Raw genomic sequence first — 26,462 nt, 5'->3', positions numbered from 1 at the left:
CAAGAAGGGGATGAGAAGGGATGAAAAGAAAGCAGATAGGACAGCGAGGTTCCACGTTACTTGCGGATATCCCAATTTTTTTCTTTTTTTTTTCTCTTTTCTCCAACTTTTTCTTCTTTCCACCATTTTTTTCTCGCCCTCTGTGAAAGCGGGTGAAGTGGATTATCAGAATTGAGATAGCGATTTTACATTGACAAAGTGCTATTTCCGGGTGAAACGTTACGGTGAAATAACCGGATGTTTTCCCTCTTCACGCCGATACACTGCATCAATAATAACATTTTTTCCTTAACCGCCTGTGAATTTGATTCTGTGATTATGCTTCCGAAGAATTTGGGTAGTTTTGGTTGATTTGAAAATTTTCATCTTGTCCAAAGACAAATTTTCCGTATTAACTGCTTCAGAACAGATTTTTAGTAAAGAATGTATCTTTGTGAGTAGAAGAAATTTCAACGATTTTAAGAAATTATTTACTCGCTCTTCGCGGATGCAACGACCAAATTTCTTCGAATCAAGTGAAATTGAAGAATTATTTCGTATTTAATATCCTTCGGAGTATCCGAAAAGTAGGTAAATTTAAAAATGAACACATGAATGTCGGACTTTCCGTTATTTAAAAGGGAAAAAAGTTTGAAATGTTGCCCAGCGGGCCGTTTGCTTTCTCTTCTTAAACTCGATTCTTCGTCTGGACCTAACGAAACTCATTCCAGATACGGTTAATTCTTGAACTCATTGAGGCCCTCAAGACTCCCCAGACAAAACACAATTATAAGGTAATCTCTCGAGTCGCAGGTCGATGATGAATAACGAGCGACCGTATTCAAACGAACGCAAAGCGCCGCCGGAAAAGCTCCTTTAGGGGAATCTTGAAGGATGGATATGATTATAATAAAAACGGGTAACGATCATACGCGAGCGGAAACGGCAACGCGGGGGAAAAACAAGGATGGAAGGATAACGTCGTTCCGAGGAAAGCCCGACGCTCGCGTTGAGAGCTTTTTGCACGCGAACTAGGAAAGAAAACAGTTTCCCATCAGTTTCGAACTCCTTCTTTCATTCGACGACTCGAGGCGGAGCTTCGGAGAGCTTCTCTCGTCAAGCTCGATTCAAAAATTGAGTTTTATCGGGGAAACATTCCCCTCAACGTCTCGAGAAATTGAGAAAAATTTTTAGACCACGTGGCGTTATTACCAGCTTCAGAAAATTCAACGTAATTGAAAATTGTTTCAAAGAATTCATCAATGTTGTTATATATTACACGAGATTATCGAGATTTTTATTCATATAGAGGAAACGATATTACCGGCCATTTATTGATTACTTAAGAACGATCTCAGTCATTTTTAACCCCCCCCCCCGCCCCCCCTATACCTCCATGTAAGAACACATAAGCTTCAAAGTGTGTAAATATGACCACATTTACAATTTTAAAGACTATAATTATTATGAAATCGAAATTTTTACAAAAAACAATGTATAAATGAAATTGTATATTAAAAATGAAAAAATAGATCTCATAGTTTGTAGAATGTCTGAGTAGAAATTTTTTGTAGTTTCTCAAACTGCCCTTTAATTTTATTATTATTTATTTTATTATAAAATATTACGTAAGAATGACTTTTACCCCCTCCACCCACCCCCCCCCCCCCTGCCCCTTGGGGCCCTTACGTAATTAATGAATGGCCCCTAAGGTTCTAAATGTATATATTCAGCCATCAAGATAAGCGGGATCGAAAAGGCCGATCTCTCGACGTTTTTGATGAAACTAATCCTGCCAATTTTCGTTTCAAGTGAAAGAGACGAAAGGAAAAACCGCGAGTGTTGTAAGTGCGATAATTATTGCGATGGTGAAAAAAGACGGGTAAAAAGGGACGAAATTAGCATCTCAGGACGCTCTGCACGCACGTCGAGATATAAATTTAACGAGGACCTGCGCGTAACTTTCGTCTGGGAATTCTCTTTTTTTATCCTCAATTTCGTTTTTCTGTAATTTTTTTGTTTTTTTTTCCTGCCTCTTTCTTTCTATCTTTCTTTCTCCCTCGCTAGCAATCTCGAGTTTCCAGACTAACTACTTAACTAGGCGAGGCGCTGCGGGAGGCGCGAGCAAGGTTTAATAAGCTCTGGAAAACAGGGGAGATGAAATACTCGCTTAGTCGTTATTCCCGGTTCTTACTCGGATGAAAATATCAGCTGCCCGAGTTTTCAGGATGCGCTAATTCACTCCGTTCTTCAGGGTAAAGCGATTGCCTCTCTTCTTTCACAATTTCGGAATTCAATTATCTAATTGCCTCGCAAACCTTCCTCGAGTTCAATCTAAACAATCAATTTCACCTTCTACCCTAATCTGAATATTATATATACTTTTTACGGAATTGAAAACTTGGAAAAAGGTGAAGGTGATATAAAACCAAAACCAAAAAAAAAAGAAACAAAAAAAACGAAATTTTCTCCCATCTCCAAAAGCGGAGAAAAGTGTTTTGGGTGCGGGGGAGGGAAACTGATTTCAACATCGCTGACTCGTAGGTGCAAAAACCTCGCGCGTTTTGTTAATTGAACAAGTTTATTCATAAAACAGTGTCTCCCTAGCTGGGTTTCAGCGTCACACCTGTTTTCAGACTCCCCATAATGTTTATCACCGAAACAAGGCGAAATGACCATAATAACAATAATGATGAAACGGGGAGAGATTTGCCGGGAAAAGATCCGGAAGTTACACAATACGTGTCGACAAAATTTGCATAAACTTTTGGAAGGAGGGAAGAAAAAATGTATTACAAGGCACCTAATAAATATTTATCGCCGCTTCGTGAATAATTCATATGCGTGTATACACGCCTGCCTGCCTGCGTTATAATCTGACAGCTGTATGTACGCAGAAGATCCGGTACGTCTATATATATATATATATATATACATTATACGAAGGTAGAAGGTATAGGTATTTGTATATTCATGCACTTGGCGATAATCCGACACCTCGTCAGGCGTAATCCGGTCCTCCTTATCCCGATCCTCGTCGTCCTTACAAATTTACTGAATTATGTATAATATCGATGTTTCTTCCTGTCCCGTGAATTCAGAGTGATTAGCGAAAAAAGGTTTTTTTTTTAACAATTTTCAATCAACTGCATCGTTCGACGTTGATAATCGTGGGATTATTACGCCACGCTTTCGGTTGTCAAATGTAAGTTATCAAGTTCTATGAACTTTGGAAATGAAATTGGTAGAAACGAAATTGCGCGAAAGTTTGCCAAATAATTTCTCTACGGGAAGAGTAAGCTGAGAATCGGGGCTTGCGGTCTGCAAGAAAAGTGCTAAAATGTCAATACGTCAGATCGAGTTACGCGGGCGGTAAATCCCGAGCGACTTTTCTCGGTGATATATAACCTACATATAGGTAATACATATCCATCGGTAAATCCGCTTACCATTTTTATATATATGTGTATATATATCCTATTCCTCCAGCAGTCTGTTTCTCGAATCGAAATTTCCGCCCCGGCTTACCTCGATCCGGTTGACGCGAATGTTCGCCTTTGATCGGTTGAGGAATTGAATGGCGGAAGAAAGTTGAGAAGCGTCGGGTATCCCGCGTCGGAAAATCGGAGCTTCCGGGGTTGGAAAAGCGCGGACCACCTTAAGACGGGATGCAGTTTCCGCCCGTAATCCGCGGCGTGAATTACTGCTAATTGCGTCCTAATAAAAGGGTGTAAAAATGGTTAAAAATATTCTACCTCGGGATTTGGAGGGGAAAAAAGTGTCGGAAAATCGAGGAGAAAACTTATATTTATTTCACCCTCTCTTCCGTCTGATTTATCATTGAATTATATGACGCGGAGAGAAGGGTGGAGGAGCGAAAAGAGACGAGGAGGAAGAGACGAGAGGCGCTTTGACGGATTGACGGATGACGCTGAATAATGAAACGACGCCTGACGACCGAGGGGGGCGGGAATTCAAAGAGGAACAAACCCTCGCAAATAGAAACGGAATCGAATCACCTCCCTCGAAACGAAACTGCTAGCGATATTTAGAAAAATCGGAGGATTAAACTCGAGATAACGACGCTCAACGCCAGACTCGAGCGCTTTGCTTATCCTCTCGGAAATCGCCATCGATCAACCCTCTACCGATGCTTTTTCGCCTCGGACTTATTCAGGGATGCATTAGTCGATAAGGGACTTGGATTGAATGGCACGTGAGAACGAATGTCTATTACTAACAATAAATATAACAGCAATTAATGTGTTGCGATAAAAAGTGAGACCAGCATCGATTTGGTTTCAGTAATCAGTCTGACCGCCAGCGTGAATTGAAGAAAATTCATTATCGATTCAGAAAATACTTGCTGTTGTGATTATCGAAGATAATTCTTGTGTCCCGGAGCGAAGGAGGCAATTTTCAACCACGCGATTAACATTCTCGACTGAAGATATTTTAAGACCAAGTTTCAATTTAGTTTCACGTGTTTTACGAACTTTGCGAGAACGCAAATGAACGGTGTGAACAGCGCCTATAAATTCAAATAATAATGGCAAAATTGAATTCCCTTTTCTTTTCTTTTTTCTTAAGGAGTAAAAAGGCCCAGACCCAGTGAAAAAAATGAAAAAAACAAAGTGAATAAAAGAAAGTGAAAATTGAATTTTCGCTCGTATAATTCTAGCGCGGAGGGAAACGTCTTACAATACCGAATACAGCCCTCGATGTTGTATGTACATATATACATATATACAGGATGAACAGTTCATTGCGCGTAGACAGAATTATTATACTTCGCATTTATAATACTCATGATAGAACATGAATAGATATATATATATATATATATATTCAATTCAATTCAAGGTTGAATTTCATTAGCCTCTGGCAAACGTCGTCACGATCCCTTTTATTATAACGGTTTATTAACTTGCGAATGTATAATTGTGAAATTTATTGTCCCGTTAATTACGCAAAGTCGTCGGTTTATATAATACGCCTCAAGGCCAGAACGGTAGGCGGGGGGGGGGGGGGGGGGGGGGGGGGGGGTTGAGATTGGAATGAAAGAAAAACCTGGACGACTTGGAAAATCTTAACTTTTCATTTTTTCACCAAATTTCCTCTCCCTCGCTGCACGGTTCGCCAAACGCGACACGGTAAAGGCTGAACCTTTTTTTTAAACACCATATATAAAGCTTGAGACGGTTACTGATCGTCGAGCTGTGAAGGCCGTCGTCTTATCGGGACTTTACAGGTTCTGACACAATTTCCAGTCAACCAACCCCTTTCTGTCTCTACCCCTGGTATACGTAGAGGGTTAATGATGGTCCTGATGGTCCGGAGGTCGGTCGACGTAACTGAAATTTCCCTCAGAAATTTTCTCACGCCGTTATCGTTTTTCCTCATTTTCACCCCCGCGATATTTTATCACCAAGATCGTATACAACGGATGAATTTTCGCTATCTTCTCCGGGATTGTTTTTCCTTTTCTTTTCACGGGACGGGGGTGGGGGTGGGGGTGGCTTCTCGAAACGCGCCGACTCGGAACTGATTGGACATGCCCGATATTTTATGTCTCCCGCCCTCGAGGCCGAAGCACCTCGCCGCTGCGAAACGCGGTATGAATATAAAGTCTTGTTTGCCAATTAGACGTCGCTGGGCCAAATTGGATCATCGGAATTTAATCCGACCTAGTAGAAAGAGGCGATTCTTCTCACCCTGTGAGATGAAATTCTTCGAAATCCTCAGCCCTGCAACTCGACGAAACGATTTTTAGTTGTTTCCTGTTGTTTTAATTATTTTTATTATCATTAGTTGTACAAAAATTCATTTCGCTATTCATCGAAATCAAATCCCATTGAATACCAGTTACAACTCATAAATATGGAGTCTCTTGGAATAAATTTATCCCAATAATTCAGAATTAGGGACTGGATGTAAACCCCCGCATCCTCCAACTTTCCCGCATGCCGTGAGTGGAGGGTGCAGATAACCCGCGCACAATAGGTGCTTCGCTAAGCTCTCGATGCCGTGTAAAGGCTGCTTGCATGATCATCGTACGTTTAATTCAGGGCCACGACTCGGGGTCCTTGCAAGGAGAAATCGCCGATTTCGTTACAAAGAAATTTTAACGCAATTGTTGGCGATTTTTTAAGACAAACTTTTGTTTTAAGCCTGAGCGATGCTTCTGTGTAATTAAAATTTGGTAGTTTAAATTAGTCAAGTACTTTATTCGTGTCTGAAACTGTGTTGAAAAATTGCTGTCGAAATCTGTGGATCCTATTATTGGCTAGACGATTTCTTAACGCTGATGCAAAATTCAAAGGAGGTGTTTTAATTTAATGAAATAAAAAAATAATCATTAACGGAAGGGAAAAGTTGAGCAAAAAAGGAAAGAAAATCGTTGAATCGTGTAAGCAGGATTAACTGATTGTGAGGCGACCGCGTTGCGTGCGAAATGCCGAAAGCGAGAAAGCTCCCTTAAGAATAAACACAAGTCGGTATAAGAGTCTGGCTAATTTGCGGGGGTAATTACCAAATTTATTTCCCCGTTATTGCGTAAAGCGAGCCCTCGAGTCAAGAGGCCGATAAGTTCTGTGACTCTTATTTTTATCTTTACTTCTCCCATTTTTTATTTCCTTATTTCTCTTTTACCGTTTTTTATTATAAAGGAAAATTAAGTAGACGGTTTTAAATATTTAACGAGCGATCTCGCGTTTTACCTTCATTCCAGGGTATATTACGTGTAATATTACACGCGTCGAATTATTCAAAGTTTACGTAGTCGCATAATTATTTATTTTTTTATACGTCGATCGTCCGCACTTCTGCTGATACTGTAAAAGAGAAAATTTATCCTTAAACGTTTTTCTAAAAACGTGAATTTGATCAGGAAAATCGCTAATAAAGTTAAGAAATCCATTGAAAACAAATTTTTTTTTTTTCACAAGTATTACAAACTCAAATTGCGCGTTGTAAACAGCGCCCATTAAAATGGGGAAGAATATTGAATATAATGAATTGTAAAATTATTACCGCGAAGAATTGTCTCTCATTTGCAGGTCAGGTGAACAGGAACGTGACTGTGAAACCAAGGGATGATATTGTGTGCGAAACTCACCGCTTTGCGCTAATAAACCTGGCAGAGTGACAGCCATTAGCGAGCGTCATTCACTCGTGCCATTGTGGCAGAAATTATGTCTCTCGTTTGTCCTGCGCCAACAAGGTGTTCGAACAGTAGAAGGAACAAAAGCTCGTGTTTTTTAACGCGCGCGTTTCTAACATGGCCAATGATTAGTTATTCAGTGGTCGCTTGGAAAAGCTAAAGCTGCAGCTGCCGGCTTGTTTGCCGGCTGAAATTCGACAAACCGTCGGCGAATTTTCTCGCTCGCAATTTGTTAAGGCGTGCCAAAACCCGAGGGGGCACAGAGTCCAGAGCTTGGTCAGCTAAATTTCACATTTCACCAGCTTGCCACCTCCTTTTGCTGATTTTGTCAGACGGCAACGAGCGGAGTGCCAAGCTGGTGGAAGAGTCGAGAAAACGGAAACTCGTCGAATATAAATGCATCCTTGGTATTCTCCTTGCTGCTATACTTCGTATTTTGAATCGTCAATGAAATTCTGTTGATGTTCCGAAATGAAAGAGACACGCGATAATTGATATGCAGATTTAAATAACAAATTTCAACAAGACCTTCGCGAAAGGCAGCAAGACAAAAGTACTTCGCGTAGAAATTAATTTGAAAATAACGAAGTAAATTGATGAGACGACGTAAATTGGGGCCTAATTTTAGGCACCCAAAACCAGTTTATCCGCCGCATTTTCTCAAACTCCTTCGCTTTTTTCTTGCACCCTATTTTTTAATTACTGCTCACGGTATATCGCTGCAGTTTTAACTCTAAAAACGAATGCGGATCAAATTAATTCCGACGAAAGAATTACTCTGCGGTCCCGATCCTCCAAAGCGTCCCTCGAGATTTGACACACAGTTAATCTCGCACAGAATTCTCCGGAGTTTTTATACAGGTGACCACGTCTTCGAGAGGTATTTTTTACGGTCGTCGCCTACATATTTGACTGTATCATATATATACATACATACATATATATATATATATATACAGTTTTATCTGAGCGGAAAATTGAAAGGTACCCTGTTTTTTTTTGTTCGTTTGTTTTTTTTTTTTTATAGGGTTGGCGTCTTTTGCGACTTACCTCCACCCACGCCGATTCGTTATAAGGCGGGTAGGAAAAGATATAAAAGGCATTTATTTGATGCCATGCATATTTCATCGCGAAATTAGAATCTCGCTTGGGGAATTGTTCTTTGTTTTTGTCTTTGGTTTTATTTATTTATTTTTCGGAAGGGATTGAGTCTAATCTGTTTCTTGTATTACTAGAGAATTTCATAACCACTGTAGAACATCGTCTTTTGATAGGTGAACAAATTGATTTTTCAGATCGAGTTGAGTAGATGAAAAGAAAAAACTAATCGCAAAGCTCGATTGGGCGGATAATTAACAGCAAGAAATAGGGGGGGGGGGGGGGGGGGCATAAAAATGGAATCTCGTCCAAGGTTTTAAAGCGAAGTAAGTAAAATAAAGCACGACTTAAGGTGTAAAAATTCAACCTTCCTTTTGCTGACGCTTTGTGTCGCGATAAGAGTTATTTGTGCGCCCCGGATTTTCATATCGGATTTATAAGCTTTATTCTTGTTTTTATTTCTACCATACACTTCCCGTACAAGTGTCACGTATTTTACAGGAATTATAAATGTCGCTGAGGAATGTACAATACATTCACTTTCAATAATACGTTTTTTTTCCGTCTCTCGATTATCTTGCTTGTTTGCCATTTTTCCCGTTTCTTTTCTCTCCGGATAAATTGCATTATCTTTTACTCTCAATATGAAAGGCAGATTAAAAAGAAAAAAAATGAATAAAAATATAAAATTGATTCGTGAACAGGAAAATTTCGATACAATAACTTCGTTATAATCGAGCTGATGTAGCTTCCATAAAATTACTCGATACTCGAAGTTGACTCGTCCCGAATGCAGTCGATAGTGCAAACCGAGTCCTGATGCATTAATTCAATTTCACCGCGCATATTGAATTCCAGAAATTGAAAAAGGAATTCCAGGTATACCGGTTTCAAAACCATGTCTATTATTCGATTAATCAAATATGTTATCTCATGTTATAGTTTACGCTTGCAATTATACTTGAGCAAGTGATCTACTGATCTATTTACTTTTAAAAGCACGAAGAATTTCAATGAGTGAAATGTGTAAAAATATTGCGAGTATTTGTGAAAATCGCCTGAGCGATGTGCAAAATATCACGACGCGAATTATTTCTCACTCGCAGATGGTACGCGAAGAACTCGATGTTTCATTCGCTGAGGATGATTGATATATTGATCAAATAAACGTATAAATTTGTCGATATCACGGCTGGAGAGAAGCGAACGAACACGTATAACCGGCAAACAATTTGCGAAATTGAATTGGCGCCGTGAATTAGCATGTTGATTAAAATTGCAGCGACTAGCTGCGCGTATCAAAATATCGCCATGATCCATCACCTCGCTGGGTGAATCTCCAGAATGAATTATAACTCCAATTACCGTCTCGCGAGAATATTACTTCGAATCTGTAAGAGAGAGAGAGAGAGAGAGACAAAGGAGACGAGCTTGAGCCAAGATGCGGCCACTGTTAATCTTTGCGGCTAAGATCCGGGAGATTTTTTCACCCCACCGTCAGCAGGGAAGGAGAAAAGTCTCATTTTAAAGGTTTCTCCTGGTGGCCATATATTCCTAAACTCATTACAGGCCCCTCCTCGAAATCCCGTGAGATAACTTTTAAAGTGTAATTTTCGCCGAGCCCTTGCGTACATTCCTCTTGAAATCAGGGGGGCAGAAAGTTGTTCCTACCGCAAAACTCTTTCATCGAATTTTCTCAAGCGGACGCAGCATCCCTGCACATCACTTCCATATCTTGCTTACTTGTTGCTCATTTAATGACCAAGTTCCTTTCGTTTCAGGCTCGATAAGCAACATCGACGGTGCTGAGTACCATTGCAACAAGACGGCAGTCCGGAAGGTTATAAGCGGAGTCGTGGGAGCCGCGAGCTCGGTGACTTCGATCCAGGTCGCCAACCTCCTTCGCCTCTTCAGGATACCCCAGGTCGGTGCAACTCAGCGATATTAGCCGTTAAAACTGCGCAGGAAATTCTCCTCGAAGCAAATGGGCCCAACTTTTTTCCTCGACAATCCCTGAACGCTTCCTTCGAAATTGCCAGCCGCGATGAAAGGCCTTTTTCACAGGGTCAAACCGACCATCAGATCCTCGATGGGTAGCCTAATGACGACGTTCGCCGTTCCGAGGCGATGAAGACGAATAAATTTTTTCGCGTTTTGCAAGGAGGATCAATTTAGTTTCGTCGAGCTGTATTTTTCCCTCCGATTCGTGAGCTCCGAGCAGCCAGCCTCGGTACCACCTGTTACCATTCCTGTACGAATTGCATACCGAGTATTTCGCAAGCACGAGTAGCGGCAGAGCTTTTATGGATGCATCCGAGTTGGCGATGAAACTTATTCGACTCCCGTCAACGTGTTGCACAAATTTATTCAATATAAGAGCATGGAAATTGAGAAGCGGGTTAGAGTTTGTTGGAAATAAATCCCGGAAGTCGAGGCGCTTTGCCGTTACGACGAAATGCACTTTTCAAGTGGCGCTTGGGGTTCTTCGTCGAAGACGTCGATAATTTATTCATCCTGGAAGTGAGTTCAGCGCCGGAACTGACGTCATTGTTCTCGTTGTATAATCTTTAATGTGTGAAAACCATTTCGGGGTGAAATCGCCTTACTTCTTCATCTTCTTCTTCTTCTTCTTCGAGACTCGAGACTCGAGAGCTGACCGATAGGCGATCACTCTTAGCTTCACGGAGCACAATTTATTCGAGTCAGACACTTCCGGTAAACAAGATGACACTTTAGCGCACGTGCGTTGTGTGAATCAGGTGTCGAGCTCTTCTCTAGACGAATTTTACTCGCATTGACGACACGTTACACCCTTCGGGGCTGAAAAATTGCTCTCCCAATTTCGAGGAAAAAAATTACCCTTCTCAACGGTGACGCTAACGGCTTTTAGACACATTTTTGCAGACAATTTCGGAACGGATGATCAGTCGGTGTTTTTATGCAAAGTTCTCCGTACTACGGAGCGGGGAAAAAGTTGCTTGCAAGAAACCCGTGAGATAACGAAACTCGACTCGGGCACAAAGTCTGATAAAATCCCTGGATCTAAATCCTGAATCACTGAGAAAGGAGGAACGAGAGGAAGGACTGCACTAGATAAGTAAATGCAAATTTGACATGGCGGATGGCTAGAACCGGGATCGACGGACCGAACTTGGAGCGACTAATTAACGATAAGTCAGAACTCGTGAGGATTAACGCGTTCCCTTTTTCATTCTAGAATTCTCAAGGGCCATTCCTGCATTCCTAAGTTATTCCCATAGACGAGGTGCTTTTCGCCTTCTCCTTACCACCCAGCTCAATTCTCATCCATCATAAGAAGATGAATGAGCGTGAATTAGTACAGCGGTATGCTGAACGCCGTATGGTTGTTAGTCTTCATCATCAACCCAGTCATCAGCTTCTTCCTCTCTCTCTCTCTCTCTCTCCTTGAGCGAGGCAAAGCAGAATCAGCACATGAGACTATGAGGTGTTGTGGTATCGTGGAATGCAAAACTTTGTTTCATTGTGAGCCATGAATTACTTTGTTAACGAGCTGGCAGTTGAAACGCCTTTTTATGCTCTAAAGGATTTTGGCTCTACATCTAAAGGATTTTTGGCCTTTTTGTAGAAATGACGATTTTCACCTACCTGAATGAGATTATCAACGAAGCCTTCCCGCAATTACGGTTTCATTTTCTTCGTTTTTCTTACATTTTGCTCTGCTTTCTGTAGAATTCTATTCCAATTTGTCGAGAGATACAATTTTTATCAACGTTTGAGAAGCTGATATATTCTTGTGACAATTACTTAACTTTCGTATTTTTGTAAACTTTTTTTCATCGTTTTGAACAGACAATTATCTCGCGGTATCTTCCGGTTCGAGAAATTAATTTTCTGCGTGAAGTGAGGGATTTTTAATTTAACACACCGGTTTCATTTGGCGTTTAAATTGATGCTAATTAATTCCGTAATCTGAGAAACTCGATAGTCGCTCAAGCGTCATTTTTCCAAGTCCTATCTGAGCACTCCTACGATTAATTAAATCTCGGAAATTCGACGTCTGATCGTATAGAAAAAACATGTAACAGCTGTCCAGACAAGAAATTACGCGGCAGATTATTAAATTGATCGTGACACAAATTCGATCGGTTCAAACGGTTTAACCTTCCGAAAGATTCACTTCAATCATTTGGAAAGACTTGAAATTGAGAAAAACAATATTCTTTTCTAACCGACGAAACAATTCCTCCCGGTAAAATACGAGATTCGAATACGAGTGATGAAATTTATTTTTTACGATTGCAGTAAAATCCGGTACGGAGTTTAGGAAAAGGGTGTTTCAACTGCTTCGAATGGATCATGGATCCCCGTAAACGTGACTGTAATTTATTCATGTATTTCTTTTACGACTCGTCGAGAGGTCAGTTCTCTTCGACTCATCCACTCTGATTTTTCGCCCTGAAATGTGCCAAGAATATTTTTGCTATATAGATATGAGAAACACAAATTCATTGAAGAAGTTATAACAGAAATATTCCATACTGTGGGGTAAAAAAAAACCGTCGATATCAATCAGTATTTTTTTTTCACAAATTTTCCGAATACGCCGAGTAAGTCTGAATCGAGCCAGCATTATGACGTAACTTTCGTTTATTCGACGAGAGTTTTTTAATTAAACAACATTCAACAATTCAGCTCCACGTACACAACTCGTGGTGTATAACGAATGTTGTTAGTAGTTAAAACGGAAAGTTTATCGCGCTTGTGTATAAGAGCCGAATTAAATTGGGTAAAGTTGCAGGGTGTTACGAGGGCTTTTGTATCGGTAGCTTATAGAGAAGCTCTCTTTCCACCCTGGGATATAATAATAACTCCCTTTGGAAATATCGCGGCTGCTTTATTGCTACACCCTGCAGTCTCGTCTTCGCCTAGCTTCAACATAAAGTTAGAAGATTCGGCGCCTCCTCGACATTCTGGAAACAAGCTATCCTCGGCACTATCGTGCCAGCGAAAAGCGTTGTCTCGTCGCCTCCAAGTTCGCGCTTTGAATGGAGCCGCGAGCTTCGCGCAATCAAGAAAAGGACCCCCGGAGGATGGGCTTCGAGTGGGAGTGCAAGGCACGATAAGAAGAGAGGCAGGCGTTCTCTTCTGCTATTTTCTAGTCCCCCAGCTCCCCTACAATCTCAAAAATCCAACAGCGCTGAATCGATGAACGGTTATTTATTTATTTCATTTTTATTTTTATTTTTTTTCATTCATCTATTTTGACAGTCAAGTAAAACGGAAAGAAGAGAAAAATTCAGATCAGTAAGCGTCGCGTTTTCTCAACGTTTGATTGAATAATTTTATATTGAAAAAAAAAAATTTCATCCCCAATTTCTTAATTGAAAGGAAAAAAAAATTCTACAAGATTGTTGAAGCAATTTCTTACCGCTTTCGCATGCATAACGCAAAGGACGAGGACCCTCGCGTTTTTTTTTTTTTTTTTTTTTTGTTTCTTTTTTAATTCCTTTAAGTCACGGAGGGGAGTCTTGAAACGTATAACTTCTTAAATACACGACGTATATTATACTTGCATAATATAAAATATCGAAGCCAACTTTTTCCAAAGCTCTGGAAAACTCCAAGGATCACCCTCCGATGTTTGGAAACTTGTTTCATTAATATTCTCCGAATGAGCCCGTCTATCTTTGACTTTCGGTAAATGCTTTGAAGGGAAAAAAAGACAGCCTGCAGCAGAATGACGCTGGATTTTTTTCTTTCCAAAATTCGTACATGGAAGATCAAACGATTCTTTATAAGCGGTATACGATTTCCATATTTTTCCTCCCTCTTACACACCTACCCTGATACTCCGAAGGCGTACGCACAGTTTTCGCGGTTAGACATCTCGACGTTCGAAATCTGCAAATAGCGTCTAACTAAGACTGCCTTTGATCGTCTCAACTGTATCATTTTCCCCTTTCAATCCCTTCGTGGAAAGATCAGATTTTACTTTTTTACCTCGCGTAACTCGCGATGAAAATATACTCTACGATGTTGAGATTTACACTGGAAAATTGCTTCCCGGCCGAAGTACGTTCACGGGAAATTCATTGCCCAAGGGATCGTTATTTATACAGGTTTTTATTCCCTTTGAAACGGTCAATCAGGCTTCGCGGTTCATTTCGAGCTTTATGAAACTGAAACGTGATACTCGAAAACCGGAAGCAAGCAAGGCTCGTCAAACTGCCTTTCCAAGTCTCGATTCATTTGGGAATAGGCCGTAATTTAAGTGATATATTTACAGTAGCCGATAAACCGGTTGTTCGCTTCTATTACACCCTCTCGGGTATGTGTTTAGGACTAAGATACGCCACCCGGGAGCTGCGAGGGTCTCATTGTCAGAACTGAGAGAAATGAAAGGACTGGAGCTCTTTCGGGTGCGTTGAACGTCGTAGATCGCGTGACGCTGCACGTCGGCGTGTCTTCTCAACGCTTCAAACTATGATTACACACTTGAGTTGGCAGGCAATTTTCACCGAGGTATACCTACAAGTCTACACTCGGTGTGTATATACATCCATATATATACGTATACCCTGTACGCCGTACCCACATTAATTTGACACCTCGTGCAGCTCAACTTTGCCATTCCAGGCACGCTTAGGCACGCTTAGGCACGCGCCTTTTTCAACACCTCTACTCCGACACTCATGACCGTAGAAAATTGATTCTCCATCGACCGTCTAGACGTTGGACGGGTGATTTCTCAGTGAACCGCAGAAAAGGGATGGTCTTCCACTTGTTCATCCCCCTGAAATATGCAAGGTGTTAACCAATATTGCCGGTGATTTATCGGAGGCGGTTGTAAGGATACCTACTTCGAAGGATCGTCCGCGAAGCGTTTCGTCGAACTTACAGAGGTTTTAAATTGGCTTCCGTTTCCTCGACGACCGACAACAAACTCCACCTAAAGTGGCAGATTTTTTGGGACGCTCTAGGTCGGCTGAGGCGGGTGGAAAGCTCATTAGGAAAACAGGATGGGATTGTTGCGTGGAATCGTAGGGAGTCAGCCGGTTAATCTTGAACTTTGAAGATCCTGGAAACGGAGACTTGTGTCACCGGGTATTCTGAGTGTAATTCTCCAGGGTGACTTTCACGCTAGGTTTAATCCCGACGAGCCCCGAGTGCCCCACCCTTACGGGAGACGAGAGACCCGCCAAGGAAGTACCGACTTACCCAAACAACCTCTTCGTCGTCATTCTCAGCTGACCCTCAAGTTCCAGGACTGTATTGTCTGGGTGCCTGCGGGACTCCGTGCTGTCCGAAACGGCCGGAAGTATCGACGTTTTCGCCTGACACCTACTCCGCAATTCGCAATTACACACCCTCTCCGTTTTACACGCAAATTCCGTACAGCCTGGGTGTGGCAGACAAATGGGCTGCAACGTGCTACTGCCGAGCTTAGCACACGTCACATTTTCCCTGTTTCGGTTAGTAGATTCGATTTCCGATCTCCTAGGCTGCGGTCGCGCCCTGCAGCTCGGCCTGGTTTTTGGCGGATTCAATTAGCGACGTGACATCGAGCTTTCGACGCCCCGAGGCGATCCGTCATTTGCAAATAACGTCGATCAGCTGTCCGAGCCTTTGTGTGTCCCTGTTTTAAACTTTCGATGCAACGGTTCTTCCCCCCTTATCGCACACGTTTCAATAACCTGATATAATTTCACTTTCAACATTATTCGAACACGCTCCGAGGATTGACCATATCCAATAACGCTTCACGCCCGATGAATACCTCGATATAAATGCAAACGTGTGCATCACTCGTTCATTCGATACTCGGTGCAAATATTTCTCCACTTCTCAAACGAATTCACAGCAACGCATCGGTTACTAATGCCACTTTCCAAAATCAACCAGTGCTTTCCGTTATGATGATGCTAGAGCTCACTGTCCATCGTGGTCAAGATTAATCAAACATTTAATCCGAGATCTGTAATGACCTCGAACAAACTCGAAGCACCATTCGCGTATAAAATGAGCTCCTAACAGACGAACGTCACACCTATGAAGGATGACTAAGAGGGACGTGATTTTCGGGAAACCATGCACGCCAGGATCGATTATTAATTATTACCGTTCCTCGTCAGGCGAATAGAATTCACCCAAATCGACAAATCCTTCAAAGTCATACAGAGCCATGGAAAGACAAGTATGTACAAGTAGCCAGTTGGCGTTCATTGAAATATAAGAAGCGAAAGTGTGACTAAGGCGTGCAGCGGGGATTGTGAGGACGAAGTAAAAGGCGAGTAAAGGACAAGATCGGTAAGCTGACAACGCGTGATAAATATGTTGACCACCTCACGTATACCGCGGAATCGTACCGTGAACGTGGTAAAAGTCAGGGCGGGTACCAGAGGAGATAAAAGGTAACGCAGCTGACGAGAGTTGGCGGATGGAGGCGATCCAGTGGCACTATAACACTCGATAACACCGGAGCTCATTTCTCGCTACATAAACTCCGTAAACGAAAGCAACAGCAGCAGCACCACCAGCGGAAGCAGCAGCGCTGAGTTTTACCCGGGAAATGACGACTACCCTTAAACCTCGGCTCAACGGCTCAGCCCAGCTCGGCTAAGAAATTACATGAAGCCAAGCTGGCGACCCACTTCCGGTAAGCTCCGCAAGGAAGCATCGATCATTGGCGTGAATTAGTCAACGGAGGTATGATTTTCTTTCCTATTTTTCACCCTGGTTAGGGGTTTTTGTGGGAAATATGAGGTATATGTAATCGACTGATTTCTGAGAGAGGATTTGGAACAGGTAGATTTGGTTCGGCTTCCTGTCTCCTGGTTTCGTCGAAAGTATGCACGAGCAAACCTTAAATCCTGACTTCCAGCAAAAGATAAAACTTCTGCGATCCCTGACAGTGATAAATTCTATGAATAATCGAGGACGATGCGAAGCTCGTTACCCCGTCACCCTCTCTGAGTATAAAAAATGATTGAAAGATCCTAAAACCTGCAGTTGATGCGACGTCGTAAAACATCCCTCGACCAAAACGTTGGCCATTTAGCAAGGGACCGTGTGTGTGTGTGTGTGTATCAAAAGAGCATATCGGTCGACGAATTTTCTGCAACAGCTGCGGATGAACTTCAACTGATTTATCATCTTTTCGTACGACTATAAATTGTTCGTTGTTATTCTCCCGCGATACACTGCGAGAAGAATGACTTAAGAAGTGCACTAACTATAGCTGCGGAACACTGCCGATGAGATATCGTATTCATATTTCTCAGCTGTCCCATTGTTGAGGGTTCAAGAAGCGCGTGGGGGTGGCTTGAAAAACCGCGATTTGCTGCTGACGTGCCGCTCACGTTGAACGGTTAATTAATAGCGTGTCGGATCGCTTACAAAGCTCTGCAAGTTTGAATTGAGGTCTGAGAGGCAGAGGGGGTTGTAAGTAATACATCACCTCTGTATCACCTCCTAAGGTCTGGAAACGGGGTGAAGAAAAGGACCCGATGCTGATATATCGTGAACTGTGGTTGGCCACACTGTCAGTGCATTCGCAAGTTTACCAGGTGAATAATTTATCGAACGATATACGAAGGGCAAGGTTGTAGAAGGGTTGGTAAGACTGTACCATCAACTAAGTGACGAACAATAAACAAGTCTTACGGTAAAATCTGTCGCTGTTGCATAAAGTGCAGGTTGTCTTCGCTTCTTTTTACTCAGTTCCCCCGTTTCTTCCTTTTCTTTTCCCTTTGTCCTTTCCAACTCGGAGACGATAAAAGGCTTTCCTATTATTCGGAGTAGTAAAGTCTGCGGAGAATAAAGGGAGTGGCGTTAACAGGTTTTCAACTGTGAGGGTAAGGAGGATTCCGGGCTGCGGAGGTTCGGGTAACCGAGTTACTCGTTACCTCGGAATGGATGGAATTGAGTTACTAGTCGACAGATTGCTTCGTAATTGTAACACATCTCACGACCCGGCAACATATCGGCACCCTTTGTCTACCCGATGGGCTTATAGCCTTAATCGATGCATCAGATTCTCGGACAAGCCTTGGTACCGAAACGCTTCGAAAATCCGAGTGTTTCGTTGAATTTACCCGAGTAGACGATTCGTAAGAAGAAAAATTTCAATCCAACGTGACACCGAAGGCAGACGTTTTGCTCCATATCGCCATATTTTTGTGGACAAAATTGAATCACGTACGGCAGGGAAGATGGGACGAGAAATTCTTTGCGACACCTCAGACCTTCAGTCGCTGAGATTACGTCTAACTTATCACGATCTTGGTTTCTGTGTTTCAGGTGTCGTTCTTCTCCACCAGTCCGGAACTCTCGAATAAACAGAGATTCGAGTATTTCTCGCGCACAATTCCCAGCGATCACTATCAGGTCAAAGCGATGGTCGACATCGTGCGCAAAATGAACTGGAGCTACGTGTCTATAATTTACGAGGAGAGCAACTACGGCATTAAGGTAAGCATGGCGTCGATTTTCATCGTTACTTTACGGTCGAATGATCATTTGGGAACTTCGAATGTTGCGATCGTTGTTACGGTGAAAGAATACAAGTCAAGTGTACAACGAGTGGCTCGTTACCACTTCGAGAGCTCATTTCGAGTGTGGGAAATCCACTGCTTTCGATATTAATGGTGATCGGGACTGAATTCTTCACGAAACTTTACCCAATTAGGGATGAGCCGTGCGTAACGATATAAAAAACTAGAGGGTACAGGGTATTTTCAGATAAATACACGAACAAAGACGTCAGCGGACGATAAACGAGCCGAGGTTCAAGGTTGTATAGCCTATTGGGTCTGTGCTTGAATAGAAATCCACAAACTGACGGATAGAAATGACCTCAGTTTTAGAGAAGGAGAACTCAGGGGAATGGAGAAAGAAATTACCCTTCTTTCAACCCCACTGAAAGCCGTTACAAGCCTCGCCCTGCCACTCACAATTACCTACTTGTTTTTCATTTTTCATTCGAGACGTTCATCCAGTGGACGAGATGACTCTCAGTTTAAAATGACCTGCGAAAGCTTGTTACTCTCTGGATGTAATTTCACCGAATATTTCATTAATCGGCTAACGTGACAGGACTTTTTACGATAAAAACGCGGGTCTTGATAAAAACTGCAAATCAGTATCCAAATTTCTAGCACGATTTATATCGCAAGGCTTGATAATTCCGCTCTAACTGAGCTATAAAAACCGTTGTCAACAGGCGGAAAAAATCCGGCGCACCCTTCTTTTTAAATGGCGGTCTGACACCCAGCGCCGGAAATGATTTATCCTCAAATTTCGGGCGGGAAGTGATAACCACAAGCAGGTCTGCGGGAGATAGGGGCCGGTGGCCGGAATCACGGGAAGCCCAGGGGAGCTGGCATAGAATCATAAAATCGGATTAGTCGTATTCGCATTTTCCAATCACCGGTTTTTTATGCCCTCCGAAGGGGAGTCGAAGCATATGCCGCGCGGCACTCCGTTCCCCTCCCCCCCTTCTACGGGGTTCATTATTAGTCGCTGACACCCGCCGCTGCGAGGAACTTGGACGACTTTATTTCCGGCTAATCCTCCGCTGACACCCCGATAAACCTTTTTACCCCTCCAGTGCGGGTTTAATCGCGAACCAGTTGCCACAGGCCTCCTGACCAGGGTAAAATCTTATCCGACCAAGCGAGGATCGCGTGATAAATTGAGGCAGCTTCTCTCTCTCTCTCTCTCTCCTTCTCTTTCTCTTTTACCCTCACCATCCACGTGTCCAAAACCGCTTGCCACGACCTGGTGCAGAGCAGATCAACGCTACGGATTTTAGCTATTCATCACGCTCGACGCATCGCCATTCGTCGTGTTGATCATCCCCTGGAACAGCAGGCATCCCGCAGATGCTGACATCCCTGTAATGACACTCCCACACCCGGACTGGTTGTTAATTAACACCGTGTAACGGACCCTTAAGTGTCCCCCTCTCACCCCGCTCGTCACGAAGAGGAAGAGCAGTCTTCCAAGCAGCCTTTGAAATTAAAAAATTAGAGACAGGAGAAAAATGTCGTGGCAACTCATCGTCGGTTGACGTTTCGGTTTTATTTGTGATGTCACGAGGGGATCTAGACTATAAACTTTCACGATCATCGACTCAGTGATGCCGAATCCGAATTATCTGCTGCTGGGAAAATTCTGTTGGCATACCGAAAAGAAACAGTCGATCATTAGCGCTGGTCAATGGAAAGTGAACTTTCTTGTTTTTTTTTCGAATTCACGATCCTCTCTAGCAAATAACGGTAACAAGTCGCCGTGTCCATTGGAGAAGAGGAGAGGGAGGCTAAACATTCCCGCTAATTAGTTCTTGTTTTAGATCTATCGATGAGATAGAATTCTGCAGCAAAGTCTGCAGCTGGTATCGAGTAAGAAAAATGAAAGACCACTTTTTGTTACAGGCCTTTGAGGAGCTCGAGGACCTACTCTCCAAATACGATATCTGTATCGCGATCAAAGAGAAGCTCGTGAAAGACTCAGGAGTTGCCGAGGAAACGGCTTACGACAACATCGTACAAAAGCTCCTGACCAAACCGAGAGCACGAGGTAGGTAAGAGTTGCTGATGGAAGCAGGACTTTCGACGTGAGTGTCTACTGTCTGTGCTTGGTCGTGCAGCAAGGAGTGGAAAAAAAATTCGATGTCTCAATCAGCTAGAGAAATAAGAACTACCCTTAGCAGAAAAAAAACACACACTTCAAGCTATCATGTCCTTGTGAAAACTTACTTACTTACTTACTTACTTGTGATAGTACTTAAGATATTTATTCCCAAACTTTATCCTTCGTCCTTCCGGATGAGTTGAGAACGCGTGGAACGGCTGGAGGCAGCTTTTCAAATTTGATCCGTACGAGATACCAAAGACAATTTTCAGCCCTAGAGGGGAGAGCTAGAATTTTTTGACGACCCTTGCGATCGCCGCGACAAGCGCGTGACTGGAATTCTTCAGGGACAAAAACTATCGCAGCCTGCTGCGCCTTCCTGCGGACATTTTAACCGCAGCCAGAGGAATCGTACCTTATATGAGACCTCGAAAAGCCCGGAGAGCGTCGCTGTTCGTAGACTTTGAGCATTATTTTTGTTGGGTTTTTATTTTTATGTGTTTCTTTCTCCTTCTTCTTCTGCTTTTTTTTATGTCTTTTTACAAGGTTCACCCCGTGCACCGCATCGGAAAACTGTGGCAGCTGAATTATACGCGATGTCGTAAAGTACGTTTCTCGTGTGCAGAAGGGTGGTAAAAAGAGGGATAAAAAGAAATATATGTTTTACCGCTACAGGAAATCGAACGGTGAGTTATTGCGAGCAATAAACGTCGAGTCGTGCGTGGTAATTAATTGACTTTGAAAAATTCACATACCTATATATTACATATGCGGGAAAACCGAGCGAAGCGAATAGTTGATTTTTCGTCATAATAACCGCGCTATCGACTCGATGAATAAAACGGAAATTAATAAATTGTGAAATTAATTTCACGTGTAATATTCAAGTAACCTATCATCTTTATTTTTTGATCGACGGAACAAAACTGTAAAATTTGAGGCGGAGATACGCAGAGAAGTACGATTTTAGAATTAACCAGAGATAGAAAGTATTTAATAACAGTCAACCCTAATCACCATAATTTCACAGCTTCAAACATTAAAAATTCTTTCTTCTCCGCGTAAAGTAATATAAATTTTATCACGCTATATATATTATATATATATATTATACATTATATATGAATATTTCTTCTGGGACGATAAGTCATTGGGTATCAAAGGCGGAAATTTTCGTAAACTTGTTTAAAAGTTTGGGGATCCGAGGTAAGTTGATGCGGATCCGTGAAGAAAAAGTTAGAGCCCAAATCTCAGCCGGTTTTCAAAGCCCGGATGGCTTTTAACGACGTGAAAGCTGATCGTGCGGTCACGATTTTTCAACAAATAATATCAGGCGCGGACCATCTTTCTTCCCCCGCATTTGACAAGCCATTCGTGTCTATCCGGGTCATACGTGGTGCATTTTAGATTCGCCAGATTCAAGGGTGCTAAAGGAGGAGAAGTGGGTGGGGGGGCGGGGGGGGGATGAAGGGTGGAGAATACGGGGATTGAGAATACAAAGCCCGCAACAACCGTGCCACTTGCTTATTCGATTCGATCATGCCCCGATTCAACCCCGAAATGATTTTCTCGGCAGATCGGAATCTCCTCTTTATTTTCATTCTCATTTCGCGGTTGGATGCTTGCCGGCCACAATGCAGGCGGTCAGCCTTATCCTTAGCTATATCGATGCCGAAACTGCCCAATCTCGATCTCGATCTCGATCTCAGCCCGCTTCGAATCCACTGGGTCGGAGTCCAGGGTGCTCGAATTGACTCGACGCACTTCACCGAAACGGGTCGATGGCTGCTCGTCCATTATCATGAAAAACGGTGGAACGGTGAAACGGAAAGTGAAACTCCGCGTCCAGCTGCACCCGTCGAACTCGTTTCAATCCACTTTACCCTTTTTTGTCCTACACATATTACGTACACCCTACTCTCATCTGAAATTCTATTCCATTAGGCACCAACGCGACGCGTCGCGACGCCCCACGACTCCAACCGAATGGCTATGTTGATTGGAACAAAATTGTTAGCTGGCAGAAACTTAAATCGACAGGATTCGTTCCGACACTTCTCCTATAATTTTTCAATCTTTTTAAAAAGAGGCTGATACATCGAGCTTCGGAATGCACAAGATAGAAGTACATTCGATGCTTTTCAGCTTTCTTTCAATATCCCTGAAAAATACTCCTTCACATATTATATTTATAATCCACCGAAGATGTTTCAGAGAGACGTCTCGTAAGCCTCGATGAACCAACTTCAGTCACGGTGTAGTTTACGTGGTCGAATTATCCAGATATAATCCGTAATGTCTTAAGCTTGAGTTTGCGGCTTGTAAACCAGGATATAGATTCTAATCGGTTACACTCGGTGGTTAGAGACTCCGTGATTTCCGAAATGCGTCCTCCTATCCGTTTAGGGATGGATTAAGTTTGCTTCGCTAATCCGAGCTCTGTGCCCAGGACGATTCCGATCCACCCTAAATTTCGGGAGGCATAGGAGGTGGTTAGTGTCCCGGTACGCACGATTGGATTCGAAGATATATCGCCTGCAGCCGTCCTAACCAAACGATCCAAGTTTCTCTCGGACAAGTTACTTCGGTGTAACTTCAAGTCAACTTTCCAGCCACTGTTCAAATTTCACAAATTATTTACTGGCGCACGACTCTATCCATGGACAATTCACGCATACTCACTGGCAAATTCATCCGGATCCAGGATGAATACTCTTCGAAGCTAATGAACGTCATCCAAAGCAGCACGCAACTGTGATTAGCAATTGCGTTGAACCCGACGCTCTGTGATGGATCGTGCAGATCGATTAGTCGGAGGTTTAACGGTTCCTGTCAGGATAACCGTCCACTAGTCCCATTGGTGAGCTTTTGGTTGGTAAAGGTTGGTCCTAAGAGTGTGATTTTTGGGTAGGTATATCACATCCACGTCCCTCGGCTCCAGGTGGCCAAGACGTAAATGGCCTTGGAAGGTAGTCTGTATGGAGTGAAAACTGAAAACTGAAAAAGTTAGATCCAGCCGACATTATGTATACGTGGGCACGTACCATCCTCGACCCCTGAGCTGCGGTTCATGCATATCAAGTCGACGGTGGAAGAGGAACGCGGCAGCTTCGGGTACACCGAGAGCCTTGCAACCATCAGATGAAAACTTTTCGCTTCTTTTTCTTCTTGTTCTTCTTCTTCTTCTTCTTCTTCTGCTTCCACGATGCGAATCGACGGAGCATTGCCCACGATATCCCGGGGGTGAAATGAAGACAGGATTTTCATTCGGATCGGTATCCCTTTTTCATTTTTCCCTCAGCTTCTTCTTTTCCTTTAACTTCTTTCATTTACTTTTTTTTTTCTCTTTCGCATAATACCCGTGAAGTTAGACATCTTTGGAATATCAAATCGAAGATGAATTCTTATTCGACTGATCTTTATCAATCATCTGTATGATACTTTGTCTGATACACCCTTTGCGCATATTGCTTTTTTCTATAAGGCTACAACATCGATCAAACTATTCGTTATGCCGTGAAGCTCCAAGATTTATTACACGTCTTGACAGTTTTTCTTTAATCTTTACGATTCGTTATTCGTAACTTGTTTCTTCGAAAACATCGTGTAATCGCAGGTGTCGACCATTCGAACTTGAGAACTGCGTCTGGGGCTGCGGAATTGTTGATGTAAGAAAATTTATAGGGTCACACAGCAATATGAGGAGCAGAAGCGCTGACGTTAAGTTGCGACTCATATATATATATATATGTTTATATGTATAAGGTATACCCACAGGTGCAGGGATCGTAATGTCTCTCATATAACGAACTGCAGCTTCCTCCTGCCCACATTCTCTCTCATATCTACGTACACACCAACGTCCAACAGTTACCGAGCATTATTTCACATGGTAAAGCAATTTAAAATTTCCTCACAGTGAATTTTCCCGCATCGTCGCAATATTATTTTCTATTTTTTTTTATTTTTATTTACAAAGATATTCTTGTACTACGGGAGAAAGGCTTGAAATTAATTGAATTTTTCTAGAGAAGATTAAAAAATTGATAACACAATTTACGAATATGCAAAAATAAGAAATATACAGAGTTTTGAGGTACACCTGACGAGGTTCGTTAAATTTGTTAAAAAACCACGACGACGCCAGTTTCACGTTATTAATTAAATAAAGAATGGGAGTTTCCGTTGTCAACGTATTAATAATGCATTTTATTTTCAATTTCAATTGTTACGGGAATTTAATCAACGTAAAATTAAGCTCATCGATCGTGTCGCGAGGCGTATTCCAAAGCACTAGCGCGGGAAAAACCAGATATTTGAATTTGAATCAACGGACGAGGTTCCATTTTTTAATCTCATCGCGAGTACGTCGGGACGTTGCGTTCATCAGGATTCACGCGAACGCTTTCATTACAGTAATTTCCTTTCAAAATTTAGGCGAAGCGACGGCATCCGGCTGACAGGGGAAGAGGATTAACTTGTTGCGCGTTTCAGGGTGCATCATTTTCGGCTCCGATCAAGAAGTGGCTGGAGTAATGCGAGCTGTGAGGCGATGCAACGCGACAGGCGCTTTCTCCTGGATCGGAAGCGACGGATGGAGCGCCCGCGACCTCGTCAGCAACGGAAACGAGGCGGAAGTCGAGGGCACCCTTTCCGTCCAGCCACAAGCGAACCCAGTCAAGGGGTTCGAGGAATACTTCCTCAATTTGACGGTGGAAAATAACCGGAGAAATCCGTGGTTCGTCGGTGAGTTCATCTCGGTCATTTTTCTTCCTTCGATTACATTTGCCGGCAGTTGAATCGACTGCGATTTGAAAAATGGTTTCCACTACAAGGTATACAAGGTGCGCGAAGAAATCATCTCGGAATTTCGGATTTTCGGATTTTCGGGAAAGCAAGACTACACATTCCACGTGATACGTAGGCGTGTTGTGTCCCTAGGGTGTTATCGATTCCCGGGTTCTGTTTCTCTTTGATTGGTGAGGCGTGATAGCAGGCATTGAGTGCGGATATTATAAATACTCGGCATTGATGTAACGCACACACACACACGTATTCGAGGATGCCCATCCTACCAGATTCCGATTGAAAGCACCTCGTCGAAAGAGGGTTATAAATAAATAATCGCGCACGTGGGGGTGATACTGTGATTTCGCTTCGAAACTATACCGATGTATCCTGCACGCAGGAAAAAGTCGATAAACAATGGATGTAAAAAAGAACAGGAAGCTACGTGGGTGAATGCAGAGTGAAAAATTCATGAATAATCAATCAGAACCTTGCTTATGCGAAGGCTGTGTAGGTATCGGTTTGGTTATTCCTTGAATATTACAAAACATATATCACCGCATACGATTGCGAATCCTGCGAATTTTTAAGCCGCTTTGTAATTTATATTTATACATATAGGTATATGTATGTATACCTTTATGGAGAAATTTTTCAATGAAAAAGTAATAAGGGTTTAATTATTCCCTTTTTCCATTATTGCCTTGTTCATCACATGTATAATGCGAAATGTACGAACCGACAAACTTTTTTTTACAACCACCCATATTTTATGTTCATACAAAATGAGTATTCGTGTTCGTTTTTTTAATTCACATTT

At 42.5% G+C, this 26,462-nt stretch overlaps 1 protein-coding gene across 1 annotated transcript in view; it reads left to right on the top strand.

Moving 5' to 3' along the window:
• LOC124406048 (metabotropic glutamate receptor 2-like) overlaps positions 1–26,462 on the top strand; it is a 63,670-nt gene that overhangs the window by 29,738 nt on the left and 7,470 nt on the right. Inside the window, exons 2-5 of the mRNA XM_046881383.1 lie at positions 10,021–10,163; positions 18,521–18,691; positions 20,656–20,800; positions 25,349–25,600. Coding sequence (XP_046737339.1) covers positions 10,021–10,163; positions 18,521–18,691; positions 20,656–20,800; positions 25,349–25,600 — 711 coding nt within the window. The remainder of the gene's footprint in view (positions 1–10,020; positions 10,164–18,520; positions 18,692–20,655; positions 20,801–25,348; positions 25,601–26,462) is intronic.

This window comes from Diprion similis, chromosome 4, assembly GCF_021155765.1.
Source record: "Diprion similis isolate iyDipSimi1 chromosome 4, iyDipSimi1.1, whole genome shotgun sequence".
Classification (NCBI taxonomy): Eukaryota; Metazoa; Arthropoda; class Insecta; order Hymenoptera; family Diprionidae; genus Diprion; species Diprion similis.
This window is presented reverse-complemented; position numbering and strand designations above follow the sequence as displayed.